At 41.9% G+C, this 18,706-nt stretch overlaps 1 protein-coding gene across 6 annotated transcripts in view; it reads right to left on the bottom strand.

Moving 5' to 3' along the window:
* The window catches only part of ncam1a (neural cell adhesion molecule 1a), a 169,590-nt gene extending 158,534 nt beyond the window's left edge, over positions 1 to 11,056 (bottom strand). For 2 of the 6 annotated variants that reach the window (XM_086012064.1, XM_086012066.1), the window contains exon 1: positions 10,741 to 11,054. In XM_086012064.1, the coding sequence (XP_085868190.1) occupies positions 10,741 to 10,792 (52 nt within the window). In that variant the 5' untranslated portion in view covers positions 10,793 to 11,054. Of the gene's footprint in view, positions 1 to 10,740 lie in introns of all 6 variants that reach the window. The other 4 variants (XM_086012063.1, XM_086012067.1, XM_086012068.1 and 1 more) reach the window with 4 other exon arrangements.
* Between the last annotated feature and the right edge of the window lie 7,650 nt (positions 11,057 to 18,706).

Here is an 18,706-nt window from a genome sequence, read left to right as displayed (position 1 = left end):
TTATTAAAACATCTCTCCGACTCACTATGCAGATAAAATGAGTCTGCCAGTCAAGAGAGCGGCCGGTCGTTCGACATCATTGCAATGCAAACCAGAAAGCGGCGTAGTTCAGCGTTGCATTGATGACGCAGGGCTTCAAAGGACTTTTGAACAAGTTTATGGGATTAAGAAAATAAGGAGAATCAATGCACTTAAAATAACATTACATAAATCAATTAGTGTCCCTGAGTGTCAGAGTTTAAAAACGTTGGACTGTACACGCTATTTGCCGGCTTTCCTCCTGAGAACAGAAAATGTTCCCGCTCCCTGCTTGATCCCAGAAAACAGCACGCGAGTGAAAGGGAAGCCGTAAATCCAGAGGTTGGAGCCTCTCCTCCTTGACGACACTCTGCATTGTGTCCTGACAACGCTGCCGCCCCTCCTTCTCCAACCCCGCCACCTTCATTCAACCTGGCCCAACTCACCCCTCCCCCTGCTCCTGGAGCTTTTCTTCCCCGGGCGGTATGTTCCATCCAGTGAAAGTCTAGTAAATGACAACCCATCAAACACGACACAACACATAACGGTAAGGACCCCGCGACTGCCGAGTCACATTCAGTAGAGAGGGGAAGGGGATGGCTCAACGCCATAAAGCGAGTTAGATCAGAAGACTGACAGTACAATAGCAACAATGATCTATTGGAAGCTCCATCCACCCATCTGTTTTCTTGCAGGATTCAGGCAAAACCTAGATCGGACAGCCGGTCAGTCCCTGGGCATGTGTAAAGACAGACAACCCATGTGGTCCCTTGAGTTGGAAGTGAACTCCCGCTGCCTGAAGGAAAGTTTGGCGAGTGAAACACGACAGAATCAGGAACACGTTGGATCCCCGACGTGGTTAATATTCCCCAAATGTCGTACGATTCTGAAACGTACCAGCATTTTCAGGGAAATGCGTTTTACACGCTTTTTGTGGTTTTACAAGGAGCGGAAAGACAAGGACATCCATTGGTGTCAATTGCTAAAGTTATCTGGGTTTGTTGTTTGCTGCTTGGAAGGTAATCGTTTGGAAATTGCGACAGCTTGAGCATTTGAAAGGAACATGTGCTGCATTTTATGTTTATTTCGACACCCTCAAGGCTGTATCGGATTACGTTAGAAAAAAAAATAACCAATAGTTCCTGAAGATTTGAAGATCAATTGAGCATCAGCCCTTGGAGGGCGGGTGTGGGGTTGAGCACTGGCAGTTGGTACCGCCTATAAATCTGACCTTTTCGGTCTGTGAGACTTGAAAATCAATAGGGTGGGTTCTTGCTGTAACACAGGACCATAAAGGAAAAGTTGAGGAAACATCAAGAAAAAAAAGGGGGGGGATCTGGAACTTTTACCAATTTGGATTCAGCTACCGTGTGTAGCAGACATGCTTTGAAACCAACTGCGTTCTTGCTAAAACGTCATCTTGTTTAAAGTCTAACAACTGGCTGAGAATTACAGCTACAGGGAGGCACCAAAACAGGTCAACAGAAGCGGTGGACATGATCAAGACCAAGTCCAAAGGCCTCATAATACATATGACTTTATTCAATCATAGGCAATCTAGTCAAATCTATGCGGAATCTTACAGTATGAAATCTTTTCAAGTCGGGTCCGTGTCTGCCATGTGCTCCCCATCACAGAGATGATGTTACCGCGCCAGCCACCTGCGACCAGCCAGGGACAACAACACATTTATTTCTATCAGCATTACCTCATCACCATGCATTTCCCTTACAGGCTTCTCATATTGGATGGTGGTGCCAACTAATTAGATGACGTCTGACATGACAGTTTGATCAAAAAGGTCCTCAGAGCCTGTCAAATAAATGTCTCCCAGCGCATTTTATCTTGTTCCCAGCGCATGGCGGGTTTCACATTAGTATGAGAATTGAATATCAAGCCACAGCACATGCTGAGACTGCACCTTTGCCTTCTTCGGCAACTCCTGAAGCGTTTTGTCCCAATTTCATAACTGACAAATATATCCAAATAGGAACCCCAGAAAAATTTGGACCGGACTGAAAATATCTGAAAATATTTTGACGGTGCGAGAGTGAGCAAAACATTTAGACTGAATAAGGAAAAAAACAGTAGACAAGGATCAGGAGAATAAAGAGGGATACAATTGAATAAAAACATGCATGCGAGGAGATCGAATCCAACGTGATGGTTAGTTTAAGAAGTGTCTGCCTATTTCTCCTTAGGCGAGGTCATAATTGCACACATGAGCAGGCAGTTATCGTCTGCCTCATGCAACTGGCGCCCTCCACCCCCCCGAATGCAGACATCTTGGCTTTGTCTCACAGATAAATGATAACACAATCAGAACAAGTCCTGCTATCTCATCTTTGCGCTAAAACAAAACATTTTATGAGGTTACATTGAACATAGAATACATCTCTGTCGATGAGTGTAAATACATAGCTTTGTCAAAGAAACATCGACTAAAACTTTTAGACGGTACTGAAAATATCCCACAAAAGTTTTTTTTTTACTTTTTTGAGTTCTGTCAAAATATCCCAAAATCTGATCTTCAGCCAAAATATGAGGAAGTACTCATTTGATTACTGATTGAACATTTTCAACAAAACTGAAAATGCATTCGACAAACCTTGTTTGACATTAAAATATCAAACATTGATCAAAACTTATGAAACTTCAGAAAATATCAGACCGAGGACAAAACCTTGACAATACTGAAAATCAAATTCAAACAGCATTAAAAAAAATATCATGGAATGTGACAGAAAAGGGTTTAATAATGCTGAAAATATTCACAACCGAGCAAAACTCTTGACACTATTGAAATCACCAGAATCAGAATGGGAAAAAAAATTCTAAGGTACTAACTAAAATGTATATTATTTTTCAATAGAGAAAATATTGGAGATAAGACCAATTTTAAAGACAGAAAAGATATCCAAGACTGAATTTATTAAACCGGACGATACTGAAATTAAGACTAAACTAACCATCCGGACAGTACTGGAAATAAACAACAAGCCTATATTGGAAATTTAAAGACTGCAACAAACTTTCTACTTGAGAACTTGCAAGATTTGATGAAACCAAAGTTTGTGCCACATGACCCCGTGTCTGTCTGGCCTTTGGCTTGCGTATACGGTTCAAAAAGACTGCCGGGCCACAGAGGATGCTCGCCACAAGAATGTGCTCACGTTGCCAATTCAGACAGTAAACAACCAGTCCTTGCAATACCGCATATGCTGCACATCTCGCAGCATTTTAATCACCCGGGGGGGGGGGTTACGTAGGGGGAGGGAGGAGTCTGCAACACAAAGGCTGTGGCATCTTAAGACCCGGGGGGTAATTTCAGACGGCGCCCACCCCGCCCCACGCCGGGATGAGCTAACACATCGTTGCTGGGCGTTACATCATGACGGTGAGTCAGAGCGCGGGGTCAGGAGAGAGTTAAGCGCACACGCCGCAAAGGTACAACAAGGAGATGGATTTCACGGCAAGAAAAGCGCAAACCAAACAGGCAGCTGCTCATCTCAGCGCCAAAGAGACAGTCCTGGACTTGATCTCTGCGCTGCGGTCGATAAATCATTAACTCGCGCTCGGGAGAAGTATGCTCGGTTTTGAAGGCGGCGAGGTCAGCTGAGTGGAAAACTGGACATTTGTTTTTGACATATAGGCCAAGGAACCAGTCTGAACTAAACTGGAGTGTATCTGGAAGAATGACTGATTTGGCAGTTGTTGATGGTTTAGCATTCTGTGTATTCTGTGGAACTTTTTTTTGTTCACAACAGAGGTAGTCTTGATTAAGTCAAAATTAGTTTGTTTCGAAACAAGCATGTTTTTGCGCAGATTACTTTTTTTAAAAAGCCATTAATTATAGTTAAAACTCACTTTTCCCCCAAATTAATTATTTAAAATGACTCCTTCAGAGATGTAATTAATTACCCGGGAAAGTAATTGTTGCATTACTTTTTCAAAAACCTTCAAAAATGTCATAGAATTCAGATTTTTCAGCAGGTTTCATAGGCCAATTACGTAGAGTAGAACAGCATGGGCAGGAAATTGATTATACTTCAATGGCATATTAAATCGCAATCGCAATATTGAGGAAAAAAATACCAATTTGTTTCCCAAAATCGTTCAGCCCTAGTGTATAAAGCAAGGCGATGCATCTATTGGACTGGAACAAGCTATATTATTTGTACAAACACTGCAAAATCTGAAATATTTCCACAGACACACAAAAAAGAACCTTTTGGGAAAATTCAGTACAAAGCCTCTCTAAAACTCATTTTACAGCGTTGCAAGTAGTCGTCGTGGAGACTGCGGTCGGCATAAGCGCCACACGATGGCTCGTATCCGGACTGTAAGTGGCGTTAATTGGCTGTTGGTTACCGAGCAAACTCACTAATTGAGCACGAGCGCAAAGCTTTTCTTCTAACCTGTATCCTTTGGGAGCAAGCAAAGCAAAACAAAGGCATTAATGGGGATTACTTGAGAAGATAATCTAAGACTCACAATGACGCTAGACACCATCTTGGGCTGAGATCACACACAAGCACACACACACACACACCCACGCCCACACACCACCCACACACACACACACACACACACACAAACCATAACGCTAATGGGTTGTTCCTACAACATTAAAGGGAGCTTGAAAGTCAGCATAATGTACAAATTTGTCAGAATTATAATTATTCACTGTATCTTGGCTTATTGCACCCGTAACTCCACTAACGTTCACTATGATTACGGACTTATGGTTAGAAAGAGCTTTTTCTCCATCGAAAAGCAGCAGTGGACAGCAAAAGGGTTCTCACTCCCGTCCTGATGCGACATGTTTACTTTTGAGTCACTGAGATAATTACAATGGCAGTCTTGGCTGTCCAATGAAAAACATGCAATTACAAATAGGATGATGAATATATGCTTGCGAGTACACTGGTGCATTGAGATACATATGGGCTAACAATTAGCATCTATGTGGCGGTGTTGTTAACATTTAAGCAACAGACAAGTCAACACAGACAGAAATTAGACCAACACTCACAGGCATATATTCTTTATCCTCTGCAAAAGAATACGAATATTACTGCTGTAATGCGAAGATAAGAGAGGAGCTTAGCTTGTGAGTCGCACTCAGTGTCACCTTACAGTCTCAAATGTTTTCCCAAAAGGACAAAAACTCTCATTTTATCTCAAATAACTTCTAAAGGTATCTTAAGGCACCACTGTATCAGCTACACCAGCTGATGTCATCAATATTTTCATAAATTAGTAATAATTATCCAATATTTGTGCTTTCGATGAATTCTAAGCAAATTGGAGTTTTGGCCTTACTCTAATCATTTAGACATCTGTTGCGTGAGTTGGAGCAATCAGACATCTAAAAATCTCGATTTAGCAAAAAGCCGAATCTCCAACCTCAGTAGCTGCCGTGCTACTACGGTTAGTCCTACAAATAGTTTTATGAGGCCGGGATTTTCGACCGACCATTAAACACATACGGCGTATGTCGTGTGGTTTTTGCTGCAGTCCTTCTTTCCACGACGGATCATTTGCGACCGGCTTGGCACTTGTCAAGACTAAACGAAATATAAGAGCACACAACGTACAAATTAGAACTTACTGAACGTTTAATGAGACATAAACCACCGAACTGACATAGGTTGAAATACAGACTGCGCGTGTTTTTGAGATCATTGTAACCACATTAAAAGTGCCAACCTGGTCCTTTCTTGTTCCTAAACCTGACCTAACCTATTAGTCTCAATTATGTATGTAGTGTAGGAACTGTCTAGAATTAATATTCTGCATTTATATAACAGAAGTCTGGGGGGGGGGGTGCTTTTTGCATAATTTTTGTGCTTCTTCTACCCCCACATTCACTTTTCAATAGGAGACCCTCAGAGCTCACACAATGCAAATGGCTTATGGCTCTATTCACACACTTATTAATATGCAAAAGGCCGGCCCATTGCTGCCTAACAGTGGCAGGAGATGAAACAGACCGAGCGACTGTCAAATACGAATGGTACACTAACGAATTCAGCGTGAAGAAACACCGCTACACGCTGAGGATTTAGGAATAATGAAGCCATTATTTAGCTTTGGTGTGAACTGTGTTTGGTGATATAAAGTATTGGAACAATTCCTTGATATTTGCTGTAGAATGAAAACACCCTGGTTTGATATTAACCAAGATTCAGCTTTTATTTACCGGGACCTCCGTCTGAAAATCAATCTTTTGTTTGAAACCACCTGTTTAATATAATGAAGCGTGGCATTAAAACAGTTTAAGTCGTTACATTCCTTTTAATTTGTATAGTAAGTACAATAATATGGAGTCCTTCCTATAAAACACAAACATAAAAAATTATGGGCGGGAGGCTGGAACAGATTGATGGCATTTCCATTCATCTTAATGGGGAAAGATGATTTGAGAGCCAAGTGGATAGACCCAAAAGTAACAGTGTAATAAAATATGACATGAAAATGAGACTTATCGGTTTCTCCCATTCAAGGATCCAGAGAGGATTTTTGAGCGGTAGTTATCTGCCCTCCCAAAATCTGTTATGTTCTGATTAACATGATGCAACAGAGTAAAACGTGTTCATCGTGTCACTTTTACACGCAGATGGTGCAGCGACAAAGTTCCACAGGCTCGTATTTATTCTGAGCGCGACCTTATAATTTTCCTCTTGTTTGGTTGCTCTCCCCCCCCCCCCCCCCCCCCAGTTCCCCTTCGGTCAAAAATAGCCCATATTATTTTCATAGCGGCTTTGAACACGCACGACCGCACAACAGTTAAAGGCACATGTGTTTGCTATTTAGCAGTTGTACAATTTCTCTCGCAACTTTCAGCGCGTCCTCGTCTTTTTTGTCGGCGGGTGGGTGGAATTCAGACTCAACGCTGGATGTAGCAAAACATCGTTCTGGACGTGGGTGAATTGCTAAAAGACATATGTCCTTGAGATTGACTGGCATATTCTGTTCAAATTTGAGCAATGTATACAGAAGAGACTCCAACACTATGAATCACACAAGAACACTGAAACAGCATCGCAAACACGAAGCGATATTTGACCACCTGTGTCGTCTCGAGACTCCTTGTCTACGTTCAGCGTCCATAAAAATCTTCGCAAAAGCCTTCAAACTAAACCGGTTTGTGGAATTCCCAGAGTGCATAAACAGTTTTGCATTCATCAAAATGCAACAAGATTCTTCGCAGCGATGCAGGGACAAGAATGAAATCACACTTGGCCCGAGGGGGGGGGGGCGGCGGCAGCGTCCCTGCGCTGTTAATTTGATGTTTATTTAGCAGAGATCTCTCAAGCCTGAATCCTGTCGAGCCGACACATCGGTCTCACTGAAGAAAATTAATAACATGTGATTTTTCACATGCGCAATAATATCGGTGTTAACATAGCCCAAGCGGTTGCTGGGACTAAAAACAGATTAGTGATCGCATTTTAGATTTGTTACACATCAGGGGGTTAACATAGCACCCTGCTGGACGCCGCCTGAATATGTATTTGTGTATTTTCTTGAATTAACCCGCATTCTTAAGTACAAATGAGGACAGTTATAGAGCTCACACATGGAAACCCACAGAATGTGACTGAATTCCTTTACAAACCAATCTGAAACCATCCAAGACCACCGACATGACAATTGGAATCTTCATTATTTAATCACAACAATACCGCAAGCCAGAGAGGGAAGAGTCAGTCACGACACATGACCACAGTTTCGATTTTGTTCACTCGAAGTGAAACTACTGTATGGCTTTGAAAAACAGGAGAGCCCTTGTCAAATTGTGGTTAATTGTCAAGTCAGCTAATACAACTGGAAGCTAATGGGCCATCATGGTGGTGACACTAACTCCTCATACACGATCGCGTTCGAAATCAGGATCCTGTGGGCAAACCCAAGAACATCTCGACTTGACAGTCCAAACTCCAAAAGACCATGATCTAGCTTTTTTTAGATTGAATATATAGTATAATTTAATTTCTTGAATCTCATCTCCGCATCTTCACCGGCCTCAAACTTTAATTACACTTGAACCGAAACAGGAACCGGAAATCAATAAAGCCAATTAAGTTGCTCAGCCTTCTAATAAGTAATACCGCCATTACCCTTTTAATACACCCCGGCCTATCAAATAATGCGATCAATTTCTTTGACTTTCTTCGCCTGCCGCAACAGAGCGGCACCACCTCACAGATGTCTAATTATCTCCCTCTCGGTTCTTTTCACAGTTTTTCTTTATGAGCTTATGTGCACTGCAGCGACTTTCATAAAATATGTCCGAAAAATCCCAAGCAATGCCGCATCGTCAACCAGGGTGTAGACAGGACACATTAGCCGTGCTAGTTGACTCGCTAATAAATAGAAGCGTAAGCGAGTAGGCAAAGATTTGTATTGCGGAGTGGTAACAATGAAAAAAGGCTGAAATGGTAGCCGATGCCTTATGAATACCGAGTGTACAAGCACAGTAGGACTCCAAAATAATTGATTGCGCCTTTTCCAAAGTACACAATAAAGGCACGTTTGCAACAAGTGTCAAATCTTGCTCGGGCTTGACAGGTTCAGTCTGACAACTCTAGTGTGATTTCTCAGGGGGTGATATTTGTTTGATAGGTGTCGAAGCCATCTAAACCTTAGTGCACACCGCATAGACCAAGAAACCTTTTCAAGTCCTCTGACTGCAATGAAATTGATCGATTCCAAAAATAAAACACCATAAGACAACCTTCGCGACATCTCAGCTAACCAAACGGAACAAAAGGCACCTGTTCGAGTGGTTTTGGTCCAATTGGGAACAAACTCTAGTGTGACCCAGGTCGGTTTAGTTCAAATACGAACGCGACATAGACCAGATCAAATCGTAGGACCTTCGGCTTATCCCCATCAGGAGTCGCAATAGAGCATCACTGTCATGATTTGTATGGCAAAGTTGTGATGCCAGATGCCATTCCTGACACAACCCATCCATTTGGCTGGATATTTGGGCGCTGGCCAGGAATTGAACGGTTACCAAAAAACATTGGGAAATCACAGTATTATGATACTTTTGTCATACACAGTACGACCCTAGCACATGTTGATATTTTTATTAGCTGAGAGCAGTACAGTCGTCAAAACTCACTTTTCATTTACCGATACTACAAAAGTGCCGCATTTCGCAGTCGTCAAAAATTAAACAATACCATGTATTTTTGGTATTGTCCTTTTTGCACAGTTGGGCAGTTAGTGAACATTCCCCCCAAAAAAGAAGCCCAGTGTGCTTGCTTCAAGCAGCTTATTAGTCACACCTGTAAAATATGTGCAGTATTTATATATGAAAAGAATGAAAGCGGGACGAGCGCACTGCAGTAGCCTAGCGTACATTATTCATCCACCCCCTACACAACAACAATATCATACGGCAAACGTGGAGGCTATCACTGGAAACAGCTATTGAAGTCTAATGAAGAATTCACTACAACTCCCAGTTAAGGCTTTAATGTCTGAATCCCACAACTAAAACAAAGTCAATGAATCATTGTACAAGAACCCAGCAGCAAAGCGAAGACTGACGAATCCAGCACTAGGTAACGTCATTAGCATGTGGTCATATTTGTCATTTCTAGCCATGTTATAATGACAAATCTGCTCGAACCAGATGTGGTATCGGAACGCTTGCAACCCAGAGATGTGATTCAGTCGCCAGTGGAAACGCATCAATAGCAAGTAGTAGGTACCGTGCTAAAAATACAACATTTTTGGTGAAGAGTGTAGACCAATACTGTCCGAAAATGAGAGGCCTTGTCACTTTATAGTTCATCAGACACTCGCAGTGCTGGTCAACCTGCTGGTTTCAGCTTCTGACAACACACATGGGCTAAATATAACAGTTGGCCTATGAAGAGAAACAGATCCATGCACCGACAATGCCTAACTCTGCTCTTTGTAACCGGGCGGACGCCTCGTAAATCAACTATTCTTCCTCTCTCCAAAGGGCCCTGGGAGCCCTGCAAACTACACTTGGGGTCGCCTATAGAACTGGAGAGCAGATGTAAGGAGGAGGCGGAGGAGTTTTGAGGTGGTTGTGGGCTTCGGGTGGGGGGTTAAAAAAGGGTCCCCTAACCACAGGAGCCTTGGGATTGCTATTGTATGCACGCGATGACTATTCAGCAGTCTCGAACCGGATTAAACAGCACAGTCGCTTCTGTCTGGACTCTCAGGTCCAAACTCTTCTTTACCATCCACACTTTGGAAAAGATAACCAGTCATAAGTCATAAATCACCAAAAGATAAAAAGCCCCTCTCGGTCCAGGCACACTTTTTTAAGGTGAAAAATTAAAAAAATAAATAAAAAATAAAACTTCTGAACATGTGCACCACACATGACACCATGATTTGACACGTTAGGGTGGAGAAAAAAAAAAAATCAGCCAGTGAAAGAAATTGCAGTGGATGAGGAGTGGTGATGCTCAACAGCCACCCTCCACCCTACCAAAAAACACTTAAATTTATCCACAAATGCAAGTTTGAGGCTGACAAACTGATTCCAAGCAGCCACGTTTCTTTTTCAACTCCCTTGGGGAGGCTGGTGGCAGGGAACTTTTGGGTCCGAGCGCTGCGCGCCTCCGCGGGGTAACGAGCCTCCGGTTGGCCGCCGGTGGCTCCGGAGGATGCTACACAAGCACCTCCATTTAAAATGAATTATTAAATAAATAAATACCTCACCTGCGCAGGAGATGTAGAGGAATCCCCAGAGGATGTCCCTTATTTGAAGCATCTTTAAGAAGGATTCACTGATATTCTCCTGGTTTTATATAAAAAGCTGGTAAACAACAACAGCCAGCGGGCGGCTTTCGCTCGATGCTCCTTGTCGCTACCCGTGTGCGCGCAACAATGAGTGACAAGCAGCAGCAGCAGCAGCAGCAGCAGCCGTAGCACTCACACACGCGCGGCCCGCACTAACACACGCACGTGCACACGCTCAATTGATACCAGTGCGATTACTCCGCCCGGTGGCCCCTCGCTTGCACAGCATGCAAGCGCACACAGGAGGAAAGAAGGGAGGGAGGGTGGAGGGGAAGAAGGCGGAGAAGCATGATAAAGTAGTGCGCGGAGGAGGCGGAGGAGACAGCAGATGGTCCGCTAATTCGGATTATTGAGCTCGCGCAAACTGGCCGCTTGCTTGCATGAGGAGCGACACATGAGAGACGCTTAGGAGTGAAATGGTGCAATTGAATGATTTGGTAGAAAAAAAAAATAATAATAATAAATAAATTATATATATATATATATATATATATATATATATATATATATATATATATATATACATATATATATATATATATATATATATATATATATATATATATATATATATATATATATATATATATATATATATATATATATATATATATATATATATATATATATATATATATATATATATATATATATATATATATATATATATATATATTTCAAGAATGACAACATACCGAACTATTATGCAGGAATAACGTCACATTTTAACAAGAAAAAAATGAAAAGATGTAACCAGTGACAAAACTAATGATCCGACGTAGACCGAATGAACGCAGGGCACTAAATACAAACGACGAACACCTGGATGAGAGGCAAATGGCTGAGAGAGCTGAGTAGAAGGCACGTTAGGGACCTGGATGGTCAACAGGTGAACCCACTAACCTAACGAGACAGACATTGACAAAGGAACACAAGGAAAACAGTCAACTGAATTCTAAACCGAAACCAGCCATGACAGATTATGACAACACCGATGGTATTTGTTAGTGTGTGTGTGTGGTGTATGCAGAGTAGGAATTCACCCAAAAATGCCTGTTTAATTTCAGCCAAATGCTCTTAATTGAGACTTTTTCGTGTCCTATTATAATGAGCATGTCCATGCCCATATAATATGCTAAAATTAGTGTTGGAGGCTATTTTTTCTTCTTCAAAATTTCCAGGGTGACTTCCAAGTGAGTTTTGAGGGGTCATGTTTGGGAACAGCTAAATTGCGTAATTTCACCAGGATACACGTTTTGGCCACCAAATGAATAAAGCAGAACACTTAATTATCCTACACTTACATCCCTTTATTCTCCGAGGCCTCTTTGAAGTTCTTAGGCACTAAAATTCTTGTGATAATTCACACTTTAATTGACGTGTTTGAGTTTTCATTTCAGCTACTGTGTTCAAGTTTTTGGGTGCTTGCTAGCTTTGCCCCCAAAAACTTGAACGTTTGACGCCGTGAATACCCCAAAGTGCTACGTTATCCCTTTGTGTTCCTTAAAAGTCTGAGGAGTGCTTAGATGTATGTTTACTGAGCACAATGACCACCGTTTGGAAAATGTAAGCGGCAGTTGCTTCCTTTCAGGCTGGTCCTTTTCCGGAAGTGAAGAGCGTTGGTGACCTCTGCAGGCCGAACGGGGACAATGCAGCGTCTTATGAGTTTGCCTCAGTTCGAAGCCTGTTAAAAAAATAAATAAACACAAGCTTCATCCACCCATTCTCTGAACCGCTTATCAACTATCCGTTTTTTTCTTTAAATTTGTTTTTAAAATATTCTGACATTTATTGACTATCCAAGCAGCCTCGGCTGTCTTCCAGAGAGAGAGAGAGAGAGAGAGAGAGAGAGAGAGAGAGAGAGAGAGAGAGAGAGCGATGGAGCGATAGATGGAAAAAGTTTTCTACAACATTAGAATTTTTGAATTTGATTGATTAATTCTGAACACAGCCACAAGTACAGCCTAGTGATAAGAGGGTGTGCAGAATTTTGCAAAATGATCCGTTTTTTTAACTGTACATTTTCCTCAGAATTTCTTTTAATCAAAATCTAAAAAATAACACCGGGTTACGCGTGACATTAATGATGGAAAATTATTTGAAATGACTCATTTCATTAGAACAGAGGTGTGTCAAATAAAGCAATTTATTGTGACTGTGCGCCTTTTGGCACACACGCCCTGGCCACCTGGGGGCGGTATAATGCAGACATACAGTACATGGAGACAGTCAAGATTCCTAGTAATATTAGTCATTTTTCACAGATTGTAAGTCTTGTTACATTGTCTGTCTACATGTGTTGCCCCACCATTTGGGTTCAAATATCCGCTGCTTTGAAGTGTTATAACACCGAGACATAGATTAGCCTATCTATGGCATTTTGCATTGTTTGGTAACATTAGGATACGGCAAAGCTATGTGGTTGGGTGAAATATACATTATAATAAAATACAGAATATTGTAAAATATACATTGTTTGTTTATATATATATATATCGCAATATACATTTTTTATTCTTTTTTTGCGAATCAAACTACTTTTGGCGGCTTATGTCCTGGGTGTTGTTGCATCAAGTTGCCTCTAGATAGCACTACAGGACAAGATTTCCACCTGTGGTTAAGTCTTGGCCTTTATTAGTCCTGCTACGGATTTGGTAACAATAACACATGCAACAGATTGAAAGAGTCAAAAACAAAACAAGGTATGTGGGCAAATTTAAACCACAGAGACATATACTCTTTGTTTTTGTAAGCCTCATGGATGACTATATGATTTCCCATTTCCCAATCAGTCATTATTGCAGCAATAAGTGTTGACCAATTGGGGGAGCTGTTGTACAGCTGCAATTTTATCTTTCTCAGCAATGTTAGCAATGTGTGAATGAACTGTCTTGTCTAGTTTTCTTTCCTGCATACAGTAGTCCACCATCATTAATCAAGCGAGAATATGTTACTTTAAAAAACACTATATATATATATATATATATATATATATATATATACATACACACACACACACAACACACACACGGATATTTCATTATCATCATTGTTGCCAGGCAGACTTCATTAGGCTTAATCGTCAGTGCCAAGTGGAGCAATGACTACAATTAGGTTATGCTACCAAAGAAATTATCACTACTCTGCATTATACAAAATACAGGACATATCAGAAAGATTGGAAATTCCCACATGCTTATCAAACGGCTTGACCTTACATTTCGCTCGCGAAATGCTGACGGAAGCCACTCCTTACTAAATAGCGCATGGCAGCCCGCCTGGAGTTTGCCAAAAGGCATCTGAAGTACACCCAGAACATGAGAAAGAAAATTCTCTGGTCTGATGAGACAAAGATAAGATGAAACTAGGCACCACTCATCGCTTGATCAATACCATTCCTACAATAAAGCATGGTGCTTGAAGCATCATGACGTCGGGATGATTTTCAGCAGTAGGAACTGGGAGACTAGTCAGGAGATTGAGGGAAAGATGAATGCAGCAATGTACAGAGACCTCCTGGATGAAAACTGGTCAGGACCTCAGACTGGGCCAAATGTTTATCTTCCAACAGGACAACGAGCCTGAGCACACAGCCAAGGCGCTACACGTCTGACGCCAAATGTACTTCAGCCACAACGAAGGAGTGTCTTGAGAACAACTCTGCGAAAGTCCTTGAGCGGCCCAGTCAGAGCCCAGACTTGAATCCAATCAAACATCTCTGGCTGCACACCGACTGTGAATACTTTCCGGATGCAGTTTAAAAAAAAACATAAAGCAAAAATATTCAGACAGCAACAGAAAATGATCAAACGCTATGTTGATTAAAACTTCCAAATTGATGGACGCAATATCGAAGTACGGTGGACCTAAAGGGTTGAAAAGCTCATTCTCAGATGGAAAGAACAACAGCGTGCCGTAAACGCTTGACTCAAATGCAATCCGCCATTGCTTTTACAGGCTTGTGATTGTAGAGCATAAAAATTCAGAGCATTCGCTAATGCCTCTCGGTGGTTCGACAAAAGGCTTGTATATTGGTCTTCTTTTCTGTTGCTCTGTAGGCGTTCTATCACAGAAATCCACTGCACACTCAGTGACATCCTCACTATTCAGGCCACCAGGCTGGAGATCAGGGGCTTGAGGTTCTTGGCTCCCATTCTGCTCCCCAGAGGTTAATTACGTTCACTTTGCCAGGCGTGACTCAAAAAAAAAAAAAAAAAAAAAAGGGAGGGAAAAGAAGAAAACCCACACGGGCCGCTGTCGCTAACAACTAGCCGCCTCCGAGGAAGTCTCGCTTCACATGTGACGTGTCGCCAACCTGCCCGGCGGACGGCTAATTAAAACGACACAACCCTGGATGCGTGGCGGCCTGTCGACGTTGCCGCTCGGCGCTTTTGCGACTCGGGCTCGAGTCTCCACGCTTTGTCTCCTCGGCGGTGAGTGGAAGTGGATTCCTCTTCTCGTGAAGGAGGTTGTCTGAGGTCTTCATGCATATTCAGGAAGGATGCAGACAGGAGAAGAAGGCATAGTGGCCAAATTAGAACACATAGTGCCTCCATTTATTTGGCAAAATGCTTCACTATAATGAGGTCAAACGTTCAGCTGCAAATCCAATATGTTGGCAGGGTGTTTAGAGGGAGCAAAAAGCCACAATCTGTGATTTAGGGAATAAAAACAACCACTATTCACAAATTCACATCTTTGCATATGGAAGCAATCCTCAGCTATTTACTGAAAGTTTTCTGTAACGCCCTAAGATACCACAAAATGGTGTCCAAGCCCTGGCTAATAGGAAAGTGGTCAATTGTCTTATAGAATTATGTCGAAGTGAGACAATTTTACCTGAAGGTGTCTTTAAGACTTTCCCATGTCACCCCCTCAAAAACATTGAAATGATCAGCACATTGTCTTTTGAATTGAAGCAAACATTGTGGTAATAGCGGTTTGATTCTTTACATTCTGGTTAATTGTCTCATTCCTGTATGTTGTTAGTTGGCTATGCTATTTTTTTTTTTACAAACATTTTGGTTGTTTTTAGGGAGGCTGGAACCAATTAATGGCATCACCATTCAATATGATTTGAGATACATACAAACAGCAAAATATGTGAGCCTGTGACAGGGATGACATTTTTGGCTTACGTTAGCAATTAATGGCCACATTTTGGACCTTTGTTTGGCAAGCTGACTGTGTGCAGTTTTACCATTTATATTATGCATTTCTTAAATCTTTTCTCAATCAATTCATGGTTAGGTTTGACAACATCCATCTACACACATAATAGAATGACAATTAGAAGAAAAAAAAAGACACTGCTAGTGTCAATAATTACTCTGCAACTATCCACTGTTTCAGCCTCCTTTGAAGAAAAATAACGGTGACAATATCACTGTAAATTGTAAACTTTGGGGTCAGTTACCCCATTGGCAGACATGCTAACCATTAGGACACCATGTTGCCCTTTTTGATTCGCTGGGGGTGGGGGGTGGGGGTAGTGCAGCATTAACTCTTGGAAATTGATTATTATTACACCAGCCCACCTTTATCGCAGGGGTACACGCACCACCGTTTTGGCGTTCCCGTCTTACTGGAACCACAGAGTTGTCTAAAAACACATTTTTTGGTGTGATGACAGAACAGGCCCATTGAAATCTCTTATTGCCAACTGCACGTCATTATTTGTCTCCACGTTGGCATGCTCTTTGGTCATACCAACCGAGGGTGCTTTATAACAAGATCCCAAGACACCACCTATGCCGGTCCATTCTCAGCGTGCCATCGAAAATATGACGGAGCGAGGACCCGGTTGTACGATGCACTCTGTATGTCACAGGACAATGCGTATCAGAGCGTCTTATTTTAAATTATGCCCGCCATGCTCCTGACTGTCAGATCATAATGTGGTTTTATGTCTTCAGCAGCGGGACTATAAGTTACTCGCCGATGTCTCGTTTCATTTGCTACTCCCCGGCATCCAATAACTGCGCTTTCTCGCACCTGCCCGCCAATAAATCCTTATGACTTGTTAACCGTCTCGCAGGGAGACGCTTTGATGCACAAAGCTCCTCTCGGTTTGATGTATCACGGTCGGCTGCAAAATTTTATTGGACAAGGATATTTCTGACGATAGAGTTACTTATATTCCACATTGTGCTTACAAGGTTGGACGTTAAAGGTAAAACCGTTTTCAGGTATGTTTTTGTCAAAATACACCAAAGATCAAGAGCAAGAAATACAGAAACACTAGTTAGATTGCTTTCAGATTTGTTTTGTGTCTTCCAAATACTTGACACCAAGAACACACACAGAGGTAAGCTTTTAGATGACTGCCAGACATATCTAAGGCTGGGGACTGATTTAGTAAGGCTTTGGAGGAAATAGCATCATTGTTCTTTCTGGGGGGATTGGACCGCTACAAATCATCACCAGGATGAAAATGGTGTAGCAAAATAAATGAAGCCCTTTGCTTCCGTATATCCCTCACTGATATTTGGAACCAATCTGTGTCGGCGACATAGAGCCATGAACCGTCGTTGGGAATGTACACATAGACGCTCCCCTTAAACCAAACCTACACATAAAAATGATTGGTTACCTCCCTTAAAAGAAGAAAAACACCACTGATCACGGAAATAAGATGAAGTTGATGGGACTGGAATTTGCCTACGTGCATGTTAACAAGCCACAATTCTTCTGGTTCAACGTCTTTTTGACCAAATAAGACAAATGTGGAGCTCTTTGTTAAGTCATTATCTTTATGTTTACAGATGCAAACATGACGCAAACAACTGGTTCGGTTTTGCTCTGGCGCTGCTGTGTAACATCTGGCAAGGGCGGTCTTGAAAGTGTGAGTCTCAAGAACAAGTTAGGCAGTAATAGCCTTGAAATTCTGTGCAATAAATGATGTAGGGTAGGATGTCAATATTTTTGTTTTCGGGCAGGTTTTCTTAATCTAGTTCGTTTAGTACAGTAAAATGTGAAGTTATTACATCATGGGGTTAGTTGTATTGTATGTATTAACTTGTATGACATTTATTCGATAATCGACCGTCATTATATCATGTAGTGCTACAGGTGACAAACAATTTGAAGCCCCTAAACTTTTAATGCCACCCGCAATCCACCATAGACAAACACGAAACAACAACACCAGCCACTTGGGAGTTCTACCCCAAACCTTTTCATCCCAAGAAGAAGAATCCCAGCCTCGGGGCCTTTCTGTGTGGGATTTGCATTTTCTCCCATGTCTCAGTGTTCTCCAGACACTCCGGTTTCCCGGACAACCAAAGTTTAGAACCTTAATCAGTTCCCTTGGGTAAACTGCTGACACGAGATCTGGATTCAGTCCCCTGGGCGCTACTTGTTTGACGCCAACTGTACCTCAGGTACCAGCCATAACTACGATGTTTGACACCGTTGCCTAAGGACAAACCAGGCCAACCCTAGCCTCCAAATCTGTTGACCCTGAGCACGAGCCTAACAAACCCTTTGCGAACAAGCGAACCTTCGGGAAGTCAAACCCCACGACCTTTACACCACCTTTCCTTAGGTTTTGTGGAAAACATCATCAGGTCAAGGCGAGATGAAAAGATGCTTCCTTTCAAGTACAGGAAAGGAGAGAAAATGAATTTGACTCCACTTTCCCTGACTGACGTCATCGTGCAAAGTCTCAAGCGTCAAACTCTCGAGTGTATTACAATTGAATCTGTAAAGTTCACTCTGGCATGTTACTTATAATATAACGATTAAGACAGTTCCTTTCCTTTCGTAATGGCCGGTCAGTTGTAAGCTATGCTCACTGTTTTGAATTCAAAGATTTTTTTTCCTCCAACTAATTCCAGGTCACCTCACTCGGATAGGAAAGATACAGAAAATTCCTAAGCAAAAA

Source organism: Filicampus tigris, chromosome 17, assembly GCF_054856515.1.
Source record: "Filicampus tigris isolate MCC_2025a chromosome 17, RoL_Ftig_1.0, whole genome shotgun sequence".
Taxonomy (NCBI): domain Eukaryota; kingdom Metazoa; phylum Chordata; class Actinopteri; order Syngnathiformes; family Syngnathidae; genus Filicampus; species Filicampus tigris.
Note: the sequence above shows the minus strand (reverse complement) of the source record. Positions and strands in the feature narration are given on the sequence as shown.